The sequence below is a fragment of the Anopheles nili genome, chromosome 3 (genome assembly GCF_943737925.1).
Source record: "Anopheles nili chromosome 3, idAnoNiliSN_F5_01, whole genome shotgun sequence".
Classification (NCBI taxonomy): Eukaryota; Metazoa; Arthropoda; class Insecta; order Diptera; family Culicidae; genus Anopheles; species Anopheles nili.
In genome coordinates, this window is record NC_071292.1 from 70,239,432 (window position 1) to 70,258,136 (window position 18,705).

Genomic DNA, 18,705 nt, shown 5'->3' on the forward strand with positions numbered 1-18,705 from the left:
TGAGTTGAACCGATACGACAGGACGATGCTGGTGGCCACTGGTTAGCAGTTTCCAGTCCCCCGGGGGGGAGGCCTCTACTACGGTTCTCACTTGCTTTCCTGCCTTGTACGAGTGATCGTCAAGGATCCTTCTCCTCGGAAAAGCGCTTCAAGCGCCCATAAAAGCTTAATCTCTCTCGCTCTCTCTTTGTCTCATTTCCTACTTCGTCTTTACACATTAAAATCCAGTTTCATAAATTCCTAAGCGGAAGGTCGGAAAGAAACTACCGCGTGTCACCCCAACCGGATCTCGATCCTGCCGTCGGGAAAAGCTAAAATGGCTCGATGTCCTTGTCCTGCTGGAGCTTCGGCCCCGCAGCGCCTACACGATGACTGGATGGAGATGGCTGACGAACTACCAGACACACGCACACACGTCCAGAGCTGGTGAGTGTGGTTTGTGGGGTGGAGAAGGGAGTGTTAGAGGGGACGTGATAAAACGAGGGATGATTTACACGCTAGCGCTTAACAACTAAAACCTAAACACGAAACCGAAACTAAACGCTTCCTAGCAATAGTTCTTTAGCTACATTATCGTTACAACAGCGGGACACTGACTGATGAGACACATCCTTTAACGTGTGTTATGGGGGCGGGAATTGGGAGTGGGGATGAGTGGGAACGGTGGATCCCTACCAGGAGAAGGTATGCACTACCACCAGTGCACCGCGGGTGTGGGTGGTGGTGGTGGCGGGCACGACACGGTGGCGCTGGCGTCGGCGGCAATGGACGGATGGGGGGCTATGGCCTAGTCCTTGTTGCTTGTCGATTCTGCGCTCTCCGTCGATTGACGGCCACCCTCAGACGAAGCGACACTTGTACTGCCACCCCCACCGTTCGCTAGTCCTCCGGAGGATGATCCTGCTACCGTTACACCGGTTCCACCGGTCACCGTCGCACCGGTGCTGTCCACTGCACCCTTCACCTGCGGCTTGGAGGTGTTGGCTGTTGTTGCGTCGAAGGACTGCACCTGCGCGTCGTACAGCAACTGCATGATCTTGAGCGAGGTGAGCGAGGATATCCGCTCGGGGAGTTTGCGCAGGACCTCACCCACGTACAGCCCGTACGCACCGTGCTCGTCCAGATGCGCCTGATGCTCCAGATTGCTCTGATACTTGACCGTGCGATTGAGGTTAAAGTTCGACAAGGACGCTTCATCACCGTCGTAGCTGACACGGGCCCGCTTCGGGATACCGTACGACACCTCGACGTTAGACATGGCCGCCGGGATTGGCGACTCAACCGGCGTCGGTTGCTGGTGATGATGCGGATGTACCGGTCCACCAGTTCCGGTTCCATGCTGGAGAGCTGCGGCCGCTACAGCAGCTGCTGCCGCATTGGCCGCTACGGCACCCGCCTGATGCGGATGATGGTGCTGATGATGGCCACCGGCGGCACCCGGCATTCCACCACGCCCAAACGGATGATGATGATGGTGACCGGCTCCGAGGGGAGTCGAATGGGGTACCTGCGGTTGACCACCGGGTTGAGACGCACCACCACCGCCAGCTCCCGGTTGGCCACCATGTGGCGGTGGCAATTGATGATCGCGCGGGTGCGGATGAGGTGGCTGCAGGTGGTGCAGAGACATCGGATCATGGGCTCCTGGGAAACCGGCACCGGGTGGCGCTCCAAAGGGACCATGGCCTTGCAACTTCAAGTGCTGCTGGTAGTGGAGCTGAGCCTGCGAGTTTTGAGCCGCCACGGCCATCTGCTGCAGATCGAGGTACGCGTGCAGATCGTCCTTGGCGTCTTCCTGCTGTTCACGCTGGCGCTTTCGCAGGATGTTCATCGGATTGGTTTCATCGTCCCTGAGAGAGAGAGGGAAGACCGTGGGAAAACAAAGAAAAACATGAATCAACACCGGCAACCATCGAAGGGAGAAGGACTTTTATTGCATCGACATTCCGTTCCGTGGCCGTTTATTCCAACGCAACAATTTTCTCGACATCATCATTACTATTCATCACAACGAGTTGGCTCCTTCTGCTGCGTGTTCTTGTCGCAGGAAATCTCGAGCATAATTTCTCGTTATTATTCGCAAATGGAACGCATCGCACATCCGCCTACTGTGCGTCCCAGGAACTCGTAATAAAGCGATGTTCCTGGGTATCACTCGCTGCTGGCGGAACATGCCTCTTTTACATTATATTACTTTAAATTAAACCATATCGTTCATGCCGTTTCCCGGCCGTAAGCCCCATCTCGTCTGATCTCCCGCTCTCTTTGAATTGGTTTTAATTTACTTTTCCATCGAACAAGGCTTAGTCTTGCGCAACGTTTCTGGCACCGGAATCGTGCGTTTGTTTCCATGGACCACCGATACACCTGGGATGGTTTGTTTGATCTGGATCATTTCCGTGATTCAAGCATCAACATTTAAAGAGAACTCATTGATTCACATTTTTTCGATAATGTTTCTCCGCAGAAACAGTACAATACATTGTCTTTCCTGCTGCATGTACATCAAAGACGATCCAGAGTAGACAAGGCAGAAGGAAACTGAACTTGTTAACGAACCAACAAAAGTCACGCATTTATTATTAGTCCGGTTATGCTGCTGACCTGCTTCCTTCTTCCATTTTACCTAGTGTACGCAATTTATGACGAAATGAAATTCAAATCCAACTAATCCTAAGCAAAACGGACCAAAATGATGACGAAGAACCGACCTCAGCTCGGGTCGAACATGCATAATTCATCTCCCAGGTTCGCGTGGTAACTAATGCTCTATCATCTTACGGATTGGGACACACCTTGGGTGATCGTTTTCCATTGGGTAATGGTGGCGGTACCCCGGTCAAAATGAACCACGTAATGGTGTTACGTACGCGCGCGGTCCATATTTTGCCGCCTGCAAGGAACAATGGCAATTGGGTGGGGAGCTACCGCTTTTGATTCCACTTTAAACCCGACCACAGATAGAAAGGAAGCTCGGTTAAACGTGCTGGTACATCTATCTGGAGGCATCCCTAATCCGTCGGGATGGAGATCAAACGGATGTGGTTGGGATTGTGTCTGCAGCAACCGCTTAGAATGCAAATAGTTACGCTTCTTTTCCTCGCTGAATTGGAGCGAAGAAAGATTGGCGCGAGTTTTCGATTGTTGGAAGCTTCTTTTCCCCGGGAGCAGGAACTTACGTGTCGTCCGGTTCACCGTTCGGGGCGCGCGGTCTCCGGATTTTGATGTGTTTGTTGAGAAACTTGAGCTTCTCGAGCAGGGGCCACTCGCTGCAGTTGACGCCGTTCTTCATGATGCGCCGCTCCACCGTGAACCGGCACCGGAAGTAGGTCATGCGCTTCTTGCACTGCTCCACGTCCATCTCGCACAGGCGGCTCAGCTCACGCCAGGCCTTCTCCTTCTTCGACTGGAACTTGTAGTGCGGGTGGCTCTTGTCGTACAGCACCGGCATCCGGCGGTAGTAGTCGCAGAGCTTTTCATCTTTCTGTGAAGGCGAAACGAGAAGAGAGAGAGTCAGAATGGTTGAGACCGGACCTTTTTGGGAAGAATGGTCGCATTCGCGAAATAGCAGAATTATGTGCTAATTTGGTGACCTCCCCCCGCCCTTTGACTTTGAGATTGGACATGCACGGACATGAGAACGAACCTCCAGGACGTCGCCGGAACTACTGCGACCGTTCGATTTCGGTGACGTCTGATAGTTCGCCGTCAGCACGCTAGATGGCAGCAGGTTGAAGAACGGCGGAGATAACGACGGTATCATCGTCAGCTCCGGCAGTAGTTCCATCATTTTGAGGAGCGTTTCTATTTTCGTACCGTTTTTCGCCAACCAAAATTGGCAACTCTCGCTTATGAAGCTTTTCACACTTTCGCACTCGCACCGTGGTTTTTTAACATCACAAATTTATGAAATCACATTACTGCAACCTTCGAAGAACAGAAACAAATACCGGGCGGGGTAGGGTTTTGGTTAGCGAAAAGCATCGACATTAGCGCGAAATTATTTTAGGCTTGCCATCGTCCTTTGTGTCCTTTCTACCCGCCGCCTCCCCTCATTGGCCTCGTCGATGAAAACATCTAAAAAGGCCAGACCTTTTTGCCGCCATTCGGTTTGTGTGAAAGCGAGGAAGTGCACGGGAGGGAAAGAGCAACACACCGGCGAGCGCACATGAGAAAGGAATTCAAAACACTCGTGTTTCAAAATTTAATGTTAAACATTAACATCTTTTTCCATTTCCAAAGCCCATCGAATGTGGCCGTTGTGCGGCAAAAACGTAAACAATAATCTTCGGCTCTCCCCTGGCAAACACACACACATACACGCACGCGAGGGAGGGTGGGAACTGGGAATGCGGTCGTGCCGCCAGGTCCCGGAACAATGAGGCCAACGTGCGCTCTCGTGAAGGAAAGGTTAACCGAGGAAAGACAAAATGTAAAGCAGAGCCACACACGCAAGCAAGCTTTTAACATAAATAAACAGCCAAAGAATATTATTTCACAAACAAGATAAAAGCAATCCCGGCCAATGGGAGATTTCTTTTTTTTTGTGTTTTTTTTTTCTACAAAAAGTTTCGTTTTCTGTTTCGAATAGTACTCTCCCTTCTCGCCCTTTTTCCTGCACCACCCTACGGAATCCTTCTGATCGGTTGTTGTTGGTGGTGCGGTTTGTTGTGTGTACTCAGGGGGTTGTGCGCATTTTTTGTCTCTTTCTCTCTCTCTCTCTCACTTCTTTCACCCCACCCCGCGTGGTCGGCCGAGATTTGAATTACAAAAGTATCGAGCAAACACATGTCTACCGCCATCAACCTCACAATGATGGCATTGGTTAAAGGCAACAGTGAAAGAGAGCGAATAAAAAGAGAGAGGAAAAAAAGAAAAAAAAAACAGAATGTGTGTGAGAGAGAGAGAAGAACATAAAGAAAACTTGAATCGAACCACTCACATAAAGTTGAAAATTGGAACCGGTCGCGCGGGAAAGGGCGACCAGTGCGTGCGTGCGTGCGGGCGTGTGTGTGCCCAGGGAGTGGAAGTGGGAGGATGGAAAGAGGGGTTTTATATTTATATGAATATATGAAAAGATGGCTCTCATCTTACGGCACCACTAAGTGGACCAAAACGATCTGCGGACCCGGCAAATGGGCATATGAATGGAAGTGGAATTAAGCCCTGAACAGAGTGGCGAATGGCGCAACACACGGCGGTGCCGAAACAGATAAACTTCAGATAGCATAGCCGGGCGGAAGGTGAGGGCGCGGTAGACAATAAAACATGACCCGACACTAGAAAGACGGCAACAACAACAACCACATTAACATGAAAACATACGCGTGCCTTCGCTTCGAACTAACGATTGTCTTTTTATAGCGCCTAATATAATACAAATACATGATGTCACAAGCGGCGTGTGTCTGCTGTATGCACGGGAAAGCGTTTAAGGGGGTGGGCATCTACACACACACACACGCACGCACACGCACATAAACACCGCAGGATGGCATTTGCATTTAAAGTGCAGCAGCGATTGCACGATTGCGAACATGACAAACCAATCGAGAATATCTCGGGCACCTGTCAGTTTGGGGATTAAAAGGCACATTCACACACACACACACACGGGCATCATCAACGAGAGGAATTCATACCGCTAGTACATAGTATGCTATCAGCATGGGGGGTAGGAATGTATGCCGAGATACGAATGTAATTGGCCCTCTTTATGCTGGAATCACACCACGAGTAGATGAATCAATAGTGGCGCTCTTGCCAGTGAATGACACTATTCTTTTGCACACACATCCACACATCCACACATGCACACAGGAACATCAAGAAAGACATGGCATACTAGCTTTCCGTCAAACCTGCGCCAGGCTGTCAGTGGCAGAGTACGCCGATGGAGTGCAACTGTCATAACACACTGGCAGCTAACTTCTCCATCCACTACCGAGCTGTCATTGTTTATTCATACCCATTCGAGAGCTGGTAATTTTAAACCACACCATTTATTCAAGCCCGTTTTGCTAATGTGTACGTATCAGAAACAGGGGGTAGAGATGGAGAGGCTGGCTAGCTGGCGCAGAATGCCGGAGGAGGTGTTGGATGTTAATTGTGAGTCGATCCCAGCAGCCTGCCGGAAGGGTGGGAGGAAACGAATCATTTATTCCTCCCATTGCAAACGGACATTTGCATAACACGTCAGCCGCCACCACGGTGGTATTTGCACTCGGTGTCGTGTTTGCTATGTTCGTTCGTGCTAGCATGTATTGCTGGTGCGGCTGCTATTGGATTAATCATACATCGGGCGCTATTCGCAACACACAATCACTGAGCGATCCAGCTTCAATCCTGGGCCCAAGCCAAGGAAGCTACACTTCATGCACCGATGCTCAGGCATCCTTGAGACACACGCCAAGACGTACGTTCTAGTGTTTTAACATCATCATCTTCTTCTTCTCGCTTTCTCACACGCACAACTCGATCACACGGTCTTGGTTACACACACACACACACGCAGGTGCGTTTAATGCTCGAGTGTAATCTCGCGCTTGAACACACTTAACCAAACCGGCAAATCAATCGATACAATTTGAAAATTACATTTCATTTCCCAATGCTTCCGCAACACTCACGATCTCTCGCGCGCGCCAGATTTAAGCCCCCTCTTCTTTTCCGTGAAAATGTACCAGGGGGTGGGGTGGGCTTGGGTTGGAATTTACGAACGCAGCAGTAAACCCGTGATGACGGAACACGCGTGCAACAACACCGTAAGGACAAAGCGTCTAACCGAACTGACGGAAATCCGAACACGTTCTGGGACCGCGTGGAGTTGCTCGCTCATCAACAACCCCAAGGTATTGGCTGAGAGTGGCCAGTCTCTCTCACGGTATGCTCTCTTACTACGGTTTCGCTCTCACGCTGCCACTCTCTTGACAGCCAGGACATCCGAGATGAGCGAGCGGAACATTAAGTGAGAGCGAGACAGCGAGATAAACAAACAAACGTCAGATGGAGGGGAAAAAACGTTGGCTTTTCCGGCACCTTGCAGCAAACGGGCACTGATCTCACCCTGAGAGCTGGCTCTTTCTCTCTCTCTCTCTCTCTCTTTCTACTTTGTCTCCGGAGCAGTTGTTGGAAAAAAAATATTGCTACCGTCCGCATGTGTATGCCAATCAGCGCGCCACCGTTGGGATGGCTGTTTAAGGTTGCCAAGAGCTAACTCATGTGGACCCTTAAACCGGGCAGTTATAATGATACAGTGCGTGCCACCGGACCACAGAGTGCACCCCCTTCAAGCTGTGGGGCTTAATGCCCGGTCCAGGCACGGTACAAGGACGATGCTGTCGATGGGGAACTCGAGAAGCACACACGCGATGATGGAGGCTACTACTTCCTTCGTTCAGTTGTACTGTTTGTTTAATTCGTTTATTCGTTCGTTAGCTCGCTCATTTCTTGCGATGTTCCCCGCGATCTAGAGCTTGCGACTTGCGTTGATGGATTTAAGTGCGTGGCATTATGATTGTTATTTCAGTTCCAGCGATTTATGATGATGGCACACCCCGTGGGCCCAGCCACAGTCACTATTAATATACGTCTACCATTACTATTATCTCACGTTTCATATTTCCATTCGCGCTAGAGCATGTTGTTCGCTAGCGCCATCCCCTTTTCACGCTTCCTTGTCTCTGTCTCGCTGCCTGTCTGCCATAGCAACACGGTTACTACGATCTGTTCCTTCGAGTATCTGTATCCCGGTTGTTGGCCGTTTGTTGTTCGCCACGTTTCGTTCGCCTGTTTCGTACGCATTCGAACTCCGGACACGCATTAGCATCATCCTTGTTGTTATTAATTTTCTCTTGCTTGTCTTCCCCCCGGTCGCTCATACATTCATATTTATGTATGCGCGTGTACCGCACCGCCACATCCCAGCGCGCAGAGGGGTTTACACTTTATAGGGAGAGGGCAATATATTTAGAAAACGAATCCGGGATGTATTATTATATTTCCTTATTTGTGCTTTTTCTCGTTTCTACGTCACACCAACGTCCCCCAACCCAACCACTAGCGTTGGGCAACCATGTTCGTTATTTTCTTCTTTCATCTTCGTCCCTCTTCTTTTCTTCTCGCTTCCCACTCGTTCCCTCTCTTTGATTCACATTTTCCCTTCGCTTGGCAGCGCTAAATTCGATACTATGTTGCTGCTGCTGTTTATTCTGTTACTTTTCATCTAGCAATACAATGGACGTATTATTGTACCGAGATGAGATTCCATTCCGTCTCTCCCACCCACGCTACCCACCACCGCCACTCTCGCTTTATTATTATCTCTAGTATTTCTTTTTTTTCTCTCTCTCCTTGTTTTGAGTGTCCTCTACGCCACTTAGCTGTTTGGCTTTCAGATACACTAAAAGGGAATCGAAAAATTAAAGAAGAAAAGACGGCATATCGGAACGCTAAATTACGTTACAGCCGCGGAGAAGGCAAGGGCATTAGAGAACAGCCCGGCTTTTGCCAGATAAATACTTTTACACCTTTTACAGCCACCATGACCGACCTCGCCAAGCGAAACAAAAGCTCAGAGATTGTGGTTGTGTGTGCGAGCGTAAGAAAAAAAAATATTACTCATCGCTTCACCAAAGGTACTTGGGCTATGTCCGCACAGCGAAAAACAACGAAATGTACGGCATACTATTCATTCCACTTAAAATACACGAGTTAAAACGCCAAGAAATGTTGTTCACCAAAACAAGGAAAGGATTAATTATTTTCGATGAAAACATTTTTTCCAAAACGACACGCGATGGTTTGTTGCGGTTTGAGGCGCCAAACAACGCCAACGTCGTTCGAACGGGTTGTAAAAGTTTGGCATTTCTCACGACCATGTGTCATGAAGGAAAGTGTTTTCCAATGACCCAAGAGCCCGTTCAAGATTGATGGAAAGGCGATAACATGGTGCCTGCCCGCACCGGAGCATGTAGTAAAAAAAACCAAAATCCCTTCCCTATTACTCGGTTCTCCTGGGTACGATGCAGGGAATGGGCGAAGGTTGGTTTTATCTTACAACATCTCCGTCATACAAATCGCGCCTGTATTCTTGGCATGTTTGTAGCATTATCTTCTCCGAGGGGTGTATTTTAATTGAGTTCTAGATCCCACTCGATCGAATCAGCCAGGGGAGATGCTTTTCATTATTTTGTAAATACTTTTTATAATACGATTTATTTTCTTTGTGATGGCAGTCTGCGATGTATATAATAAAAATATATATGTTATGTTGTATATATGTTAACAAAGTAATGGTAAACGTTTTAAACAACACGACAAAATACAACCGACCACTGCAACATTTCTTCAACAAATACCAAGTACCTAACATGCACTGTAATATATATTTATAAATAAAATATAAGACACGCAGGAAACACATGAACTCTCAATAATTCTTTCTGTGTAATTTAAGGGTAACCCCTTTGAGGGAAACCTGAAATGCACCATCGATCGGAATATAATTTACCTACGTTGGGTTCGCTTTAAAATTTCACACACTCACCCCAGCCGTATGGGACTTGAGAGTGATTTTTCGTGAAAGAAGCACTTAAATCAAACAAAACAGGGGTTGACGGTTCCGCGAAATTTCAATTTCAATCCAAATTTCAAACCCTTTCCTTGTCGGAGCGCCGGCAGTTTGGCGGGAATGTGGTGATAAATTGGCCCATACAATCCACACTACAACACATGGCTCTCCTTTTCGCAAGTACGGCTTGCAAACAAAAGAAAGGACGTGCAACTCTCGGGACGCGAAGGAACAGTTGAAGCTTCGCAACAGTTTTTAAAAATTTGATCCGAAAACCAGCAGCAAAACCCAACGAAAGCGAGCCGATGTGCTGCTGCTGTTGCGTAGCACAAAATATATATACCCCATATTATTTGTAGTGTATGTTTACCGAGAGGATGGATTTAAAGAAAGAAGGAAAAATATATTTAGGGTGAGCATGCAATGCATGTTTCATACCATTCTGCTTGTTCTTCGTGCTACGCTGCTTTACGCGCGGCACTGTTTATCCTTTATCGTCGGAAATATAACCGGAACAGATGGCATTTGGGATGTAGAATAAATAAATGAGTAACATTACTCTTCTCATTCGCGGCTCGCATACAAACTGTATGTATGCGCTGCGCTGATGGATATGTAACGGAAGGCGCGGCAAGCTATTAAGTTTCTAAAGTATTTTTCAAGAAACTTTCAGCTCGCGCTTCTCTCTCGTTGCTTACTTCTTCTTGCTGTTTTTTTTTCGCTCATTAGGCGTGAACCATGCGATGTGATAACGATTTGAGGCAATCACAAAATGCCTGTAAAAGGCAAGCCGATCGGTACACATACGCGGTTTGGCCACCATTTTGGCAGGCGCAAACACATGCATAGCCGCCACACGAAACATAAATCAGATCCCACGCCGTAAAGCCACCCCATATCTAGCCTTTATTGGTGTGTACTTTAATTTCGTGTGTTTTTGTTTTTCACCGCCTCGTTCTCTCTTTCTCTCTCACACTCGTTCTCTTCCGTTCAAATGATCCCCAAATGACAATCTCAAACAGGCGGCCGGCGGGCGATACACGACGAGGTGCGGTGTGACAATGTAGCACATTTGCATAACATTACATTCACGGTTTTTCTACGAAAAATAATGTTCATTTGCATGCCCCGGGAATGGTTCGGTCCGTTTCAATACCAGTTGAAAGTTACTCGCCACGTCGACGGGCAGCGAAACTGCTCCCAGAGCACACTGCACTACGTACTGTTCAATTTGAAGCATAAAAATAACGCAACAAAAACAATTTCCCGTCGGAATGAATGTGCATTTTAAAATTTAAATGCACATTATGTGGAACCTATAAATAACCCGGCTGGAAAAGATACACAAACGCGCGTCATTAAATGATTCGAGCTAATCACCACGGCAAGCCATCTGGCGGTGGAGCCAAGACGCAGGAACGTCGGAATGCGATGGAGATGGGAAAGATAGCCCACCTTTGCACGAAACAATATGGTAATCACGTACAATAATAGATTTGCGATCTAAATATACGGCACGCCGTCCGGAAAGCGGACACAAGCGGATGGAACCATTGTGGCCCAGCATTATCGCTGAACGGTATCGACACACGGCTTTCATCGATACCGGACTGGCTGGAAGGGCGGAATTGAAGGGATGAGAAGCAGATAAAAAAAAAAATTCCCGATAGAGAGGCGCATTGAGTTAAAATTAATTGCTTCATTAAATCTCTCCCCAGCGCTCCTCGAGCGAACTCGCCCGGTCAGGGGATTTGGTTTGGGATTCACGGTTAACAAGCAACGGACTCAGCAACGGTTCGTTCCGCTGCCCTCTGCAAATGCGTAACTCCTAGACCGGCTGGCCTCCTAGGTTTCGGCTAGGGCACACTTTTCACACACACACACACCCCCGTCGCCCTCATTCGGCGATGTGAATGCAAATGTCATGCCGTGGCAAAACAGTGCCAGATCTAATGAATGATTCACGACCAGTGCCGCGATCGATTCGAAGCTGGCGTGATAGAACAGCGACGTACACCGCACCGAATGTTGCTTTTCCGAGAAACAGGAGATGCAGCAGAGATGGGATGGGAGGGCGGAAAATCATGAGCAACAGAAAATCAAAGAAGAAATTTCATGTTGAACATGGCAACCCCCAACCTCTGTCCACTCGAGAAAATGATGGGCGCGTTGGAAACAATCAGCACATCGGATGAATTGTCGAAGATTGTTTTATGAATAGCAGGAGCGATAACTAAATTGAAATAGGAAAAAAGATAGCCCGCAAGCAAAGGGAGAGAGAAAGAGCGAGAGAGGCCAATGGCGAAATGGAGAAGACCACGTCCGAAAGTGGTCCTGTTAAGGTCCTGTAAACAACTTTGTAACAGTGCCCAATCGGCAGTTGTCCCTCTTTCGTCCGTTTGCGCACCACGATCGACGACGTTTCTCGTGCCGCGCTGGTGGCTCATGTTTTGCAAAGCAGTTTAACATTCGAGAGCATAACAACCCACCGAGGGAACTGAGGGAGTACATACGAGGCTTGCGGCACGGGATCGGCTGCGAGGGGAAGCAAATAAATGGGAATAGCAAAAGTTCGGCCAACTTCTGTGCGCTGTGGGTGGAAGGGGGGGGGGGGATTGAGGGTGTGGAAAGTCGTAATCTAGATCTTGTGAAAATGTAAAAACCCTACCCGGCAAGAAATAAAGTTAAAATCAGAAAATGAAAATAACACAAATAAGGCACCGAACCAAACCGAGCCGGAGAGAGCAAGGGAAACGTTGAAGTGGTGAGGGAAAATCAAACAACGCAAACATACATACACACAGACAATGTTGGTGTGCTTGCCGGTGGTAAACACGAGGGAAAGATAAGCGGATCAGAGGAGTGGGGCGCGCAGGGTATGGGACGGGAATGGCATTTTCAGGACAGCCGGTCTAACGAAGTAAAAAGAAACCCGTAAAACCCCATAATCCGGCAGAACAAAACGAGAAACACAGCAGCCGGACATAAAATTTAATACATATATTTCAACTTTTAGTATAATTATTGCTATTTTTATGTTATATCTGCGCGACGACAGCGCACACGAGAAGAAGACCCATCCCCCCCGTGGTCCAAGGCGAGCCCCACTCTCGACGGTGGTGGTAGTAGTAATCCGACACAGTGAGAGAGAGTGTGCGAGAGTAACGTTTAATTTTCTGAGCATTAAATCCCGTCGCCGCAGTCTTCTGGGCGTCCCCATCGCTTCGCATCCCACAAAACTTTTCTTCGCACGAGCGGGGTCGGAAAAACGTGATCAAAACAGAAGCCAAGCGAGGAGAGCGAGAGAGATAGAGAGAGAGAACGTGTACTCGGCTGAAGCGAGATGGAGCAAAAACATATGGAACGATTGGGGGAGCATAAAATGCTCCCAACAGCGAGAGAACGAGAGAGCGAGAGAGTAGGAAAATGCGAGCCTGAGAGCACAAAGTGTCAACACAAACCACCCGGTTCGGTTGTGGGAGTCGACATCAGTACTCGGGGGTTTCTAATCCAGCATAAGATTTTATGTCGACGAATTGCGCAAGCAAGAAAAAGAAGGAATCAGAAAGCGAGAGAGCAATAGAGACACAAAGAGAGCGAGTATACTACACGGTGTTTTTCCTTCCACGGGAATGTTGAACTTTCTTCTTAGAAGTTCTTACTAAGTTGCTTCTCTCGCTCACACGCGCATCGTTCGTGCTCCTTCGCACCTCCCTTTCTGGGGGCCGAGAGCCTTCTCTAAGCTTCTTCTGGCGCACTTGGCCCTCGGAGTTTGGGGCCACTTCTAAACGTGCACACATACAAACACACACACACACACACATCAGCGAGCTGGCTGTGTCGCGTTGGTTTCGGTTCGGCTACTGCGATTGCGCAGAATTTTATTAATTTATAAATTTATTTCTATTTTATTGCTTCTATTATATGCTAACATATAAGAAGAAATACGCCCCGTGTATCGGTTTGTGGGCAAGACAAGCACCAAACGGGTGGGCAGGTAAGAGGCTTCGGCGAGTCGACTCGTGGACTCACTCAGTTTGTGCGGTGTTTTATGCTCCCAAGCGCCGTCGCATTGCTTCTGCTGCTCAGGCAGGCAGACTCCCGTGCTCTCTTCTCTCGATCGTTCCCCTGTTTTGGCTTATGCTACTACCAGGGGAGTGTTTTAAGCGTAGAACATGCAATTAGCGGCCATTGACAGGGGGCGGCGGAAAGGATGCGAGAGGGGACAATAGAAGGAAAGGGGAGTTTAATTCCGAGTTGGAGTTTGGAATATGCGCGCGCAGCGGGCATCGTCGAGCGGACGAGCAAATTATAATTAAAGTTTTACGGCGTAGAGCACCCCATTTAGGCGATGATGTTGCCCTGGGAGGGATGTTAAATGTTATTTTTTTATACGAAAATTACTACGCCACTACGCCGTAAATTAGCTCGTCTATTGATCTCAACGTATGAATACGTGTGATTAGTGAATAACGAGCACATTGTGATGGAAGGCTAAAATTGATACGTTTCACCACACATCCACAACCAAGGGCCCACGGGAATCTGGAGCAGAAGGTTTCGAGCCACGTGGGTCGGAAGAAAATCCGTTCAAACCAAAAAAAGGGGTTCCTTGGCTTAGCGTTTCAGCATTCGGGAAAAGAATGGAAAACATCGTAAGTGCTTTCTGCCATAAATACATGATATGCGCATACATGATGGATGGAAGTTCCCCAGCTCGAGCGCGTTGCTGGCCAACGGCGACATGAAACCGAAACCGAGATATGAAATATTGAATTCAGCCAACAACAAAAAAAAACGCGAAACGAGAGCAGAAGCAGAAAACGTTGACAGTACACATCACCCGTCAAGTGTGTGCCCTGGACGGTAGAGGGCGCTCGCATCACGACCGAATAACGAAATACAAAGTTTTATAACAAGAAATTATTTATTCCACCTCCGTTCCAGCGCTACTCCCAGGCAGGCAGTTCACAAATCGCGCGTCCTTTTCTGGCACGCTCTCACCATCAGATCGCACGTCTGCACAACCACAACCACAATTGTGCAGACTCCTCGAACAACTCGCATAAAAGAAACGCCGGCTGGCGGTATTTCCCTGTGCCCGGGAAAGCCGCAAGCGAAAAGCGAGGAAATCGCCATTCCGGTGCCTAGAAATTGCGCCGTTTTCACACTTTTTTTGTTGTTACTTGTCAAGACGACCCGGGCGGGTGGGGATGAGGATCGGCATCAAAAATAAGCCAAAAGTCAAACGAAACCATCCTCAAGCCGAGGACACATTGTAAATATTGTAAAACGTGCACATTGTGTAATACATCGGTGCGCGCGGTTCGAGATGGAACAGGCCGCAAAGATCGGCCCGGAACCCAGGGGGGGCACAACAGTTGCACCGACGACGAAGACAAGCATCGATCGGATGCTCATCGCCTCACGGATCATAAAACTTCCAACATTTACCTTTGCCTTTTAGTGCAGTTTTCCCGCTCCATGCTGTTCCTCCGGCGCCTTAACAAAGACCCACCACTCGGTGCTGCTCGTTAAGACACCCGTCTCTTTGCTTCCCGCACATCGATTGCACCCGGTAGCCCGGTGGGTTTTCCGCCGAGTTTGCATCAGTTTTTCGTGTTCGGACCAAGTAAATGGGTGGTTTGTGGGAGGGAAAAAAAACTAAGGGGGACGATGGCGACGACTCGTGTATAGTTCCATCCGTGTGCAAAGCGATTTCTCCCTGGTTTAAACTTGTATAGCGTGCGGTTGTTTAACTACCCATACAGCATGCAGGCAGTATACGGTGTTGTTTAACTATGTAGCATTTATTTTCATGAAAATTAAGCTCGTCCAGCTCGTGGATCGACGGGAAGCACGTGCTGGAGGTGGCAACGCGGGTGGAAAGGTTTAGAAACTGTGCTTTGGGATTAGTTTTCCAGACAGCGCTACGGGGAGTGAGAGTGAGCACGCGAGTGAAAGAGAGAGCACTTGCTCGCGAGCGAGCGAGACGGAAGATGGAAGGAGGGGCGGGGGGGGGGTGGTGGGTGGGTGGTAGAAACTTTGACTAAAGAAGCGAGAGATGAAGCTCAAACACAGTTCGACTCGGGAAAGCAGAGAAACGACGAATAATTTATCTTTCTAGCACAGAAAATTAATGCTAATGCTAAAGCAGACCTTCTGCCATCGTATAAATCTCCATCTATTCGAACATGAACGCACACACCCACAATCCCGGTCGTTTGTTCAATAGAGTACATAGCACAGCGCCCGCTGAAGCTCGACGGCGAGAGAGGGCTGCTGACTGGGCTCTTGAACATAAAATAGGATATTATTCAATTGAATTTATGCTCGATACGCTCGTACTCGAACTGTTAGCCACCGATCGTATTCCCCTTAACGACGCACAGGGGCGGTGCGGGGGTGGTTTGGAGAGAACTGTATACTAACTGAAAAACTGGTACTACTATTCCACCCGAAACCTAATACAAGCAGCCGGCCGTTGCACACACAGAAAAACGACTGCCGTCCGAGAAAACTTTTGCTCAAAGTACGAATTCTCGTTCCCGCACCTCACAACTCCCTTGCACGCTTCCGCTTTCCCCGCAACAGAGTGGGGATTTCATGTTCTTAAGGTTCGAGCACAAACATTAAGCTTATGATTCATTATGATTTCCATTCATGTGCGATTCCAGCGCACATACCGAACCGATTCACATGCACAGACGAAGAGGTAATGTAGAGAGAGAGAGAGAGAGAGAGAGAGAGATGGTTAGATAGAGACAAACTTGCTGTTAAGGTGCCAAAACCGATAATAATAAAACTTGTGCATTGCGTTGGTATCTGTGCGTAATGGTTCTGTCCGCTTGGTGTATCATCTATCGATCGAGAGCCGACAGTCGTACTGCACACACCATTAATGTGTATGTATGTGTTTGCCCTGTACGTGTGCAAGGTATCGTGTACGTGTGCAAGCCTGGTGCAGGCAAGCCTGGCGCACACCATCGAGGGATGCTATTTTTGATGTCGTTACTAGAGAACAAAGTTGCGCATTTAATGCAATTGATGATCGGACCTGCAAGATTGTGTTGTGTGTGCGGTTATGTCTTGGAAGCCCTTGTGGGCTGAGTGAGCGAGAGAAGGAGCATGGTGGCGAGTGCAGATCCAGATGGAAAACGTGTTGATGGATGGAAACCACATGAGCACACATCGGTGCCTTCTGGCGGCCAGGGCCTCTGGCGGTTTGTGCCCTTCATCCTTGAGGCTGCCAGGAGCGTTAGCGCTTAGCGTTGCGTTACTTTTTTCGCCCAATCTTTCGAACCCTTTTCTTGGCCGATGATTACGGTGCACCGTCGGAGGGATCTATCTTTTAATTAGCAATGCGGTTTTCGTATGCGAGAAGCCACGCCAGACGGGGATCAATCCAATGAACGGTGCTACTCCAGCGCAGAACCTCACCGTGAAGTTCGCAAACCCGCACAAACTCACTCGTGTGGCGCAAACTTTGTAATGGACCTTAGCAGCAAAGTCACACATTAGAGGGCCTCTCCCTGCCCTGACGTGCTGCGGCGCGCCATTTCGTTCTTTTTGATTCCCTTTTCCCAAGGACCTCGACCGAAAATGGGAGCGAACTTTTGAAAAGACATCAACGTCGAAATGACGTACCATTAAAAACCCGTATGTGTACATGCACAACATATATGTATAGTGCTTCTGTTTGCGTTTCGTTCCTTCGCCAAGCACAAAGTGCCACAATGTGAGGGGATTTTTTTACGTGACGTGGCCTCGTGGAAGAAATCCAACAACAGCTTCAACCACGGATCGGTGGCAACCTCTGGTATTAATTCATAAAAAGTAGAATTTTATGATACCAGCGTGGTCCTGGAAAGTGAGAGAGAAAGAGAGAGAGAGAGAGAGAGAGAGAGAAAGAGAGAGAGAGAGAGAGAGAGAGAGAGACGACCGGCTAGAAGAATCCAGTAATCCCTGAAACGGGTTGGTTGGATTTTTCAAACCGTTAGTTGTTGCTGACTGCGCTACTAACATCGCACATTTTATATTTCCCAGAGCATACAACGGAGCCAACGGAAATAGCGTGTGTTATTTCCACGAGAAGCGAGTAATCGACCACAAACAGACACATACACACACATTCACAGGTTAGACATCGCTCTTCGGACCGAAGATAGTTTCAAATTAATAACAGATGAGGCCGACCAAGCACGGAAGGAAGCTATATTTAACGCAACAAAACACATTGTGTGGCTTCTCTTGTGGAACGTTGCAGCGTTGCAAACGTACGTGTGTATGCCGCAAGAAAGTGTACGTGTGCGCTACAACAATGTTCGATTGGCGGCACACATGGTTTTTGGGGGCACACATGTTAGTAGCCACATTTGGAGTGCGTTTGTAAAATGCGTTGCAAAAGACGCCTTCCAAAAAAGGAAAAAAGGGAGCATAAATTCAAGCCCACCAACCCAAAACTGGGGCGCGCTCTGATCGCTCGATGGCGAAAAGCATTGAAATTTCATTAGAGAAAAAAAAACCAACCGACACCAAACCAAGGATTGCCGGCATGAAAAAAGGGCACCGACCGAGGACTTTAATCGCCGGCACGAGACGAGAACGAGCGAATCGCGGTCAAAGTAGGGAAAAACGGTGGGAAAATTAAAGCTACCCACAGCATCCTCTGCCAGCCAGCGCACGGCACGTGCACACGAGAATTCGTGCCACAAATTCAGTCCCTCCCGGCGATTCGACCGAACGAACCCAAACGAACCGCACCCCGGATCCCTGGTTTCCCCCTCTCCTTCCCGCCTTGTGGATCGTCTCGTCGTCATCCTGCTCCTGTTCGCCCGTTCCTTGCGCATCGGAATCCCCGCCGGTGTCGGTGTGGGCTGAAATGAAGGTCAGACGAGCGACCTTCCGCTTTGCGCCCGGAGCGTACGGTGGCAAGGACATTCGCCCCCTTAGCACCCGGGGATGGGCTTTCCCGACCTTCCCATCGCCGGACCGGGCAGACAGGCAGTGGCGAAGCGAACGAGCAAACGAAAACAAAACCCGATAGCGGGGAATACAGAAAAAAAACCAAAACAAAACAGCCACACGACACCAAAACGACACGGGGAGAAGAAAAAATGGAACGTCACACGCAG

The 18,705-nt window shown here is 48.6% G+C and overlaps 1 protein-coding gene across 1 annotated transcript in view; it reads right to left on the reverse strand.

Annotated features, from left to right (window-relative positions):
- Positions 1-627: 627 nt before the first annotated feature.
- LOC128723478 (putative uncharacterized protein DDB_G0291608) overlaps positions 628-18,705 on the reverse strand; it is a 61,835-nt gene continuing 43,757 nt past the window's right edge. Inside the window, exons 2-3 of the mRNA XM_053817224.1 lie at positions 3,180-3,484; positions 628-1,850 (exon numbers count right to left, since the gene is read on the reverse strand). Of these exons, the coding sequence (XP_053673199.1) occupies positions 788-1,850; positions 3,180-3,484 (1,368 nt within the window). The 3' untranslated portion in view covers positions 628-787. The remainder of the gene's footprint in view (positions 1,851-3,179; positions 3,485-18,705) is intronic.